The sequence below is a fragment of the Lissotriton vulgaris genome, chromosome 4_1 (genome assembly GCF_964263255.1).
Source record: "Lissotriton vulgaris chromosome 4_1, aLisVul1.2, whole genome shotgun sequence".
Classification (NCBI taxonomy): Eukaryota; Metazoa; Chordata; class Amphibia; order Caudata; family Salamandridae; genus Lissotriton; species Lissotriton vulgaris.
Window position 1 is genome coordinate 671,805,440 of NC_141691.1, and position 8,721 is coordinate 671,814,160.

Consider the following 8,721-nt stretch of genomic DNA (forward strand, 5'->3'; position numbering starts at 1 on the left):
CAGTTTCTGCACAAGGTACAACGGTGTCTTGAAGTGTATGGCTTTGTGAGCCATGCATTCGATTTTTAGCTGAATCCGATCTTCATATGGCAGCCAATTCAGTTCCTGCAAGTCCGGGGAGATGTGGTGGTATTTTTTTGTGCCAGTTAAGAGCCTCTCAGCGGAGTGGAGGGTAGCCCTAAGATGAACTGTGCTCACTCTGAGCAGGCCACAAAGTGTTGCACTACCATAGTCCAGATTAGAGATCACTAATGCTTGACCTGCAATCTTTAGGTCATGAGCAGGGAGGAAGGGTTTGAGCTTCCTAAGTAAGCAGAGTTGGAAGTTCGCTCTTTTGGTGAGGGAACTGATGTGCTTCTTGCATGTTCAAGCTTTTGTCTAGAATGATGCCCAGAGATGATGCCAAGTCTACAAGGTGCGGTCTGCAGTTAAGGGCAGTTAGCCGATTCAACCATTGCTCCATGGTGAGGGATGTTTTGGGGTTTCCACTTCCAGCATACTTTCAGACATGAGCCACTCCAAAGGTGTGGGAGGGCTAAAACCCGATGGAAAGTAACATGTATCTGTATTAACACTGTATATTTGTAAGACTGAAACTGGACCACGGTCAATGTTCCCTTTTTAGTTTTTTACCTATTCCAGAAAACGCCACATGCACCTGTTCTTTTTAGGTCGAGCCTGGGCAGCACAGGTGGTGCTAAGCAAGGCATATATTATTCAGGTAGGAACTTGAAGCTTTGCCACTCTCCGCCCATATTTTTCATTGGCTTACATCTCTTATTTAACAGTTGACAGACAAGTCACACTGGCATTTTAGACAACTACTTGTGCATGGACGTGCTCCTTGTACAAGGGCAGAATACAGTCACTTACAGTGAAATTAGCCAATGGTTAATGTGGGCTGAACCACTGACACTATGCGTGTGTAAGAAAAATGTTAATGACAATAACATAGCAATAGTTGAATAAAGCTGTCCGAAAGCTACAATAAGTATTTAACCCGTTGGCTGCTGCAGTCGGCCATTGGCCGACGACAGCACTACCTCGCTGGTGCTGCCGTAGGCCATCGGCCGACGCGACTTCGCCCGTTTTTTAAAACGGCCGCACTGCCGCAAAAAAGCGGAAGCAGCCAACGGGTTAATACCTAAAATGTTATTAAAATGAAAAGGTATTGGCCTATTACAGATCTAAAAAAAAGCGGGCAGTAAGAGTCAATGTCCCCACTTTCTGCACATCTGAACAAGATATAAGTTAAGAAATGAATGTGTATGCTGGAAAAGGAATGCAACTGTCAGTGACTTTACTAGTAAGTGAGCGTTGACACCATCTAGAAAATTACTCCTTTAGGAACACTGAATAATTGTCAATTAAAAATGCTGAAAGTGTACATTTTACGCAGTTTAGATTTCAGCGGATAAAAAATTAAATCTGTTGATCCCAATTTTTAGGTCTCATGTAGACAGCACATTCGCTGTCTCTTTGACCCATTTTTTTTTTTTACTGTTAGTGGGCTTGGAGCCCTCATGACGTACAACTAGTGGGCTTCAAAGTTGCTCTTGATTGCTTGCTTCCTGCTGGTCAGCCCTGTGGTTAGCACTTTCCTCTTATTGTATGTGAATCTCCTCTGATTTCAAGTTTATTTTTATTATGCATAGTTACTAAAAACCATTGCAGTGTGATGAACTGTCAAAATAAAAAGTTCTTGTTATTCACCAGAAAGACCATTGATGCGCATGATAAAATGCAGTACGTTACTTACATAGAAGTATAAAAAAAATACTAATAAAACCAATGTGTTGCTTTGATACACGGCAGGAAAATAAAGAGACCTAAACATGTACAAAGCAGAACTACATGGCTGTAATACAATTAATATAGCCTACAGTGTGTAATGTTTCTGTATCGCAACAGAGCCAGGCAACAGCAGAGAGTACGTAAATATCAGAAGGAAGCTCCTAATGGCTTTAAGACAAAGTTGAAATGTTCCCATCTTAGGGGACTCTTAGGTTATAGCATTTAACTTTAGAGAAACAGCGTCCGGGTTGGCGGGTCAAGTTCTTCTTTCTCCTCCTAATCCTTAAGTTGGTGGTGCACTCTTGTGGTGTTATTCATTTTTTGTTCCACAAGTGTGAGAAATTGGCCCACTCTGCAATTCAGTTGTATGGCTCCCGGATCAAAACATACAAGCACTGCTTGCCTCCTATTGCAAGTTCCTATCTGCTTGAGGAGGGGTCTTTAGCAGCCGTTTCCTCTCTTGCTGCAGTGCTGTGCATGTGCAAATTAGATGCAAAATTTCTCCTGGGCCTGTGTCGCACAAACTACAAGTGCTTAGTGAGGATGTCCTCTGCCATGGTGGAAGGTTCTTGGCGCACGGAAGAACGCCCAGACGATGCTTTAGAAATGTTATTTTGAGAGTTTCATGGTAACCTTGATTAAAATCATTTTGAGGTGCAAACGATTTGTAAGAATTCAGGGTCATCCTCTGGAGCATGGCCCAAGTACTTGTGTCCTTCCATCACACGCACTTTTGGGTGCATTTTTTTTTAGCCATTGTACTGCCATTGTATCCATTGTAGCTTGCTCATCTGCTCTCTCCCTCCCTCCTGTTGTCTGTCCCCTTGTTTATTTAGCTTTCACCGCTTGTCTGCCACTGCATCTCGGCCACATCCTTACAGTATTTTGTTTTTTTTAAACAATTTTTAATTTGCCAGAGTTTGTGTTTAATGTGTGACTCCGAGAAGACCCTGCACATTTGTGATTGTTTACTCTGCTCAAGAACAAGTTATCACATTCAGGGAACTACTTCTCTGTTATACACAAAGGGCCACATGCATCAACCTATTTAGGAAGTGCAAATGGTGCGAATCTGTAAATTCAGCAGTTTGCGATTCCAAAATACGTTTTTGGGATGCATCATACATTTTTGTGAAATTCGCTATTTTTAGCGATTTCCAAAAATGCGATTGCTTTTAGGAATCGCAAATTTGCGATTCCTTAAAAGCAATGCATGATTGTTTTTGAAATTGCGAATTAGCAATTAGGGGGTGCAAATTACCACGAGGTTGAACCTCGTGGTAATTTGCCAAAAGTTATGAAAATGCTCAAAATGCAATTTTTAAAACTTTCATGTTACAGACACAAATGTCCTTAGGACATGTGTGTGTGTGAAACGTGTACTTTAAAATACATTTCAGGGGTGCAGGGGGGGGGTCCTTTGGACCCCCCCTCTGCACCCTTGAATGCATTAACCAATTGCGAAAAGCATTTTCAAATTCGCAATTTGTAAATGCCTTCCCATTGACTCCTATAGGAATCAATGGGATTTGCGAAATCGCAATTAGGAATTTGCATAATATTTGCGATTCGGTAAAAATTGCGATTTTTGAAAGGTCATTGATCTACTGATAAAGAGACCAACATTGGTCTGTGTTTGGTTATGTGAAGAGCTGTGTCCTATGAAGCTAGGGTACCCCATTCAAGTCCCAGCAGCACCACAACTTCTGACAGTGGTGCAAATAAGTTAATGTGGACATTTAAAAAAAAGTTTCATCCCGTCTCCCACCCTTAACGTTAAAAGTGAAAGCACTATGGGAAGCACATTTTCCTATCTCAAACGAAAAGGACCTTGTATGGGAGGACTTGTTTATTTACCTTTAGTTCACCTGGAGCAATGCTGCTTTCCAGTTCTTTTGTTATACAGCAGTAAATATTATATTTGACTGCACCTTAACCACAACCTAAGTTGTATTGCTATCGAACAAGGCTGCCTTTTAATTCTCTCGTTACACAGCTTTGAACAATAGTTGAGACTGAAGAAACACTGAATGCATGCAAGGTACACAGGAAAATGTTACCCTTCACTTATTTTAGCTAATAGATATCCATACAGTGACCAAAAGGGCAACATTTAATGCCGCTTTAAATTTACCTTTTTTTAACCTCTAACAAAGCCTTTCATTTGTTATGAAAGCTTAAAACAATATTTGCAATTACAACTTAACCACAAGCCACGTTTTATTACCCTTGAAAATGCTGCCTTTAAATTATTTTGGTAGACCGCTTTAAACAATAGTTGAGACTGCAAAAAAATAGGATGTGTGCAAGGCACAGAAGAAAATGTTACCCATCATTCATTTTAGCTTATGGGTATCCAAATAGCGACCAAGAGGGCAGCATTTACATTCAGCTTTAAATTTACCTCAATTCCACCGCGAACAAGGCTGCCTTTCTTTTTTTACGTTAGACAGCTTTAAACAATATTTGCAACTGCACCTCTTCCACAACTTAAGATTTATTTTCAACTTTACTATACCAAAAAACGAGCTTCAAGGGCACACTTTTGCTGTGCATTTAAAAACAAATAACGTTCATTATTAGCTCAAGCACGTTATCAAACTGTCTGTTTCTTTTGAAATGTGCTACCCGTCTCCCTTCCCTTGCAATGTTACTGGGGAAATGTAATTCATCTTTTTTACAGGTGCATAGTAATTAGTTTGCATCATAATCGCAAACATTTCCACTGATTTAAAATATTTTACAAATTAAAGTCTTTTCCTCTAAACAGGATGTGTATTTACTATCACACTACTCATTAGCCATCATACTTATTACCCACCACTACCAATCTCATTCTCTACAATAGGCACCCTCCAAACCCCCATAAAGAAACCGATGCTCACTACACCTAAATATTTTTTTTCAAGACAGCAGTTGTTCATGTTGCTACCTGCTTTCCATTTCATATTTTAATTCAGAGCCCATATCCATCGCTCATGCATTAATAAATAAAGAGGGAATGTTCGTTCCAAAGCAATTTAGTATAAAACTTTCAATATACTGAACAGTGCTGTATAGCACAACTAAAATAAACTAAACCAAAGGCGAGACCTATTGGCTTTGCCAATGCTGGTTTGACTTGATATCCCGACTGTTCACAAGTCAAAGCGGAGCATGAAAACTTGTGGAAGTCGTTGCTTTATTTTCGAAATACACAGTTTCGAAAGCACAGCATGTTCGCTTCAGTTAGAGCGTCTATCGTTTCACTGAAGTAACATAGAAATTATTCGGCCACAAGCATTAAACTGAAAGAAAAAAACATTTACACAAGTGCATAATCCTCAAACAGAACCTAGAACAAGAAGCACAAAGATACCATAGACCAAACATTCCATTAAAAGAAATGTCAAACGTGAATCTGTCACTCCCTGTTGTAACACTGGGGGTACATTGCACCGTAATATACCTCGCAGTCAGGAAGAACCTACCCAGGAGCAACAAGGCATGTGTCAAGATGCGAACATGCTGCCGAGAGCTCGAAAGCTTCAGACACTCCTACGCGTGTTTCAAACCATAGATGACTGTAATATTTGGCCGGAGGGATACAGACAGTTTAAATAAGAAATTTCGATCCAGGGCTTGGTGGCAGCACATCGAAAACTGCACCGATGGCAAAAACGAGAACCGATTCAAAACACAGTTCAAATGATTCCTGAAAGAAAGACCGAGCGCTGTGTTGGTGCGGAGCAGGGAGGTCAGCGATTGGTTATGATGCACGATCCACAACGCAGAATCACGATTATTCAGAGAAATGTTAGCAATTGGGGTACTCGTGTCAGCCGGCCGGTTCAGTGGGCGTAAGGGCGATTTGGGAATAAGCCACTGACAGTAGGGCGAAAGGAAAGTATAGGCGTCTCAACTAGGGTAATGAAGGAGCAGGATCTCTGCAGTGCGCACTGTCTCTTCTGACAGTCCCAGGCCCAGACTTGTTTTGGCAACACCCATGGGCGACGACAGGATAGCACATCCCATTCCCACCTGGGGAGCGGGAGGTGCCCCCACCAGGCATATGATAACAAAATGGCGGCTGCGGGACATAGTCCCACTGACACCCCGGAGAGGAGGTGGGTAAAGACAGCTCGTGTGTGCATAGACCTGACAGAGAGCCTCTCATATTCAGCAGAACAGATATGTTCCCAGCATTTCCCCTGGCCTTACCAGTGAATTTTAGGTCGATGGGCGGGTCCAGCACCAGGACCTGTTCATGTTTCCCCCCCATGGCTTTGGGGGGGTTGCGGGGGTCCCGGCGGAGACGGAGGGGCGGCGCTGTAGAAGCTCGCAGTAACTGCGGCGCTGTCAGCAGGCGCGGGCTCCTCTTCTCCCCTCCGGGTCCCTGCTCGCCCCTCCGCTCGCAAACTGATTCAACACAGCATAGACAAGCGCTGCGCGTGCACACACAGCCCTTCACGCGAGACGTGCTGCGACGTCATCCTTCCCGAGCCCTTCGGGCGCGCACACCATACGTAGGGTGAGAACGAGCACGTCAACGTCCCTATCGTCCAAGATTTTAATCAGTGGGCGGGGCTAAACGGGAAGAGAAAGCTGAACAGGTGACGTCATAACGTCATCATTTGTGAATAGTGGTTGTCTGATTTCAGAAGAGGAACCAATATCCCAGCTGACGTACACCATAGGACTTGCTTTTTAAAAAAAAAAAAAATTTAATTTCTTTATTGAATTTTTTTGCATTTAATGCAAGCAGGGTAGAACTCATAGATAACACAAGATCAGTAAAGGAGAGACATATCCACAGCCCACAGAGATCAGGAAAGTCATTGTCCAATACAAAAGCAAACATTACATTATTACATCTGTACATAATTCACGAAAAATTCAGAAGAAGAAAAAAAAAGAGAAAAAAGACAGGTAAAACAGAAAGCTGAAATCAAAAGCGTTACACTCAGGCAGTATTTGAATTACCCTGAGACCTAGACAAGATCAGTTCAGCTCCCCCTGAATCCACTGCCCAAGAGGCGACCAGATCTTTGCACCCAGAGCTCTTTTTTTCCGACCCTTCGTCCTATAAATAGCCATTTCTATATTATAAGTAGCTAAGAGACGGACTCTCCAAGTAAAAAAAGAAGGGGGATCTGGATTGATCCATTCTTGGGTGATACATGCCCGCAAAATTGCCATGGAGATAAATAGGAAATTTCTCTGCCCCTCAGGAAGTTCATCAGAAGTTACCCCAATTAACACTAATTCCCCTGTCAAAACGATTGTGGGGCCACACAATAATGCCAGTAAGGTCTGAATTGCAGATAAAAAGGAAGATAACCGAGGGCAGGAAAAGAACATATGTAATACGTCGGCTGCAAACAGGCCACATCTGCTGCATGACCTGCCCACGGTGGTTCCCCATTTAGATTTTTTTGACGGTGTATAATATAGGTCGAATAAGGCCATATAATGCTGCGTGCGTGTTCTTCCGGTAATCAAGATAGTATTGGCCAATGCAATAGACTCCTGTAGCTGAATATCATCACGACCCAGCTTTTCATTCCACCTCCCTTGATGGACCTCTATATCATCTGGACATGAAGACACAAGTAAATTATAGTAATATCCTATCTTTTTTTACTGAACATGCTGTCGATAAGCGGGATCCTCCGGAGCCCAGAACAATCCTGTGCGCGTAAAGTATTAAAAAAGCTATGTATCTGCAGATACTTGAAATAATCATTGCCTGTTAAATTATGCTTATTTGATAGCTCCGAAAAGGGAATTAGCTGATCTTTCTGCCATAGATCACCCACACAAAAAATTCCACGATTACGCCACCTGCTTATTAGATGATCTTGAAAAACTGGGGGGAAAATGCTAGAGGATGAAAGAGGAGTATACAGCAACATTTTCTGAATCCCCATTTGGCGCTTAATTATCCTCCATACCCCATGTGCAGCTTTTAGAGTCTTGAACTTTGTTTTTTTTAAATAACTGGGCTCTATAATTTTTAGAAGGCAGCCGCGACACTCCACTCCCATTGCAAATTCATAAATTGAGGGTGAATGACTCAATGGAATTTGCGCCCTTTACACCAATTATCAACGGTGTGATAAACTGTCATACCGACGCGAGATAATAATACAGGAAGCGCGGAATACCCCAGCCGCCCCTAGCCTTTGGAAGCATAATTTTCTTATAAGATCTGCGCTGACGTTTGTAACCCCACAAGAATCTAGCTGCCATCCTTTCTAGTTGTTTAAAACAGCTAAGCAGGAATTCTAGTGGAATTGTTCTGAACATATATAGGAATTTTGGCAAAATCATCATTTTTAAAACGTTACACCGACCAAATAAGGATAGATGAAAGTGGTCGATACGTTCTAACGAAGAATTTGCTTTTATCAGAGCTGTGTTTAAGTTAAGTTCAGAGATAGCCGAAACTGGAGCCGTAATTTTAATACCCAAGTAAGTCGCTACTGACACCGTATTTAATTGTGCTGGAGGGTTCTGACCTACGTACAAAATTTGGGTTTTCAGTATATTTAATTTGTAACCCGAAAAGGCACCAAACTGGGTCACCAAATCTTCAATTATTGGCATTGCCCCTTGAATATCTGTTGTCATAACTACTATATCGTACGCGCAAGCGAGGGCTCTATAACTGGTACAGGCAACTTGTACTGGCGCTATATCTTCCGCCTGATTCAGTTTGTTTAAAAAAATATCAATATATAGAGCGAACAGAAGCGGTGAAGACGGGCATCCTTGTCGGGTGCCTCGGTAAATACTGAAAGGGACAGATTTTTTCGCACAATTTTAATACAGGAGGATGGAGAATCATACAGTGCTCTTAGAGCTACTATCATCTTAGGACCGAAGCCCTTTAACGAAAACAGATCCCAGAGATACGGCCAGGCCACCCTGTCGAATGCCTTCTCG

The 8,721-nt window shown here is 42.2% G+C and overlaps 1 protein-coding gene across 1 annotated transcript in view; it reads right to left on the reverse strand.

The window, feature by feature from the left end:
* VAPA (VAMP associated protein A) overlaps positions 1-6,306 on the reverse strand; it is a 333,878-nt gene extending 327,572 nt beyond the window's left edge. The window contains exon 1 of the mRNA XM_086964938.1: positions 5,995-6,306. Coding sequence (XP_086821064.1) covers positions 5,995-6,055 — 61 coding nt within the window. The 5' untranslated portion in view covers positions 6,056-6,306. The remainder of the gene's footprint in view (positions 1-5,994) is intronic.
* Between the last annotated feature and the right edge of the window lie 2,415 nt (positions 6,307-8,721).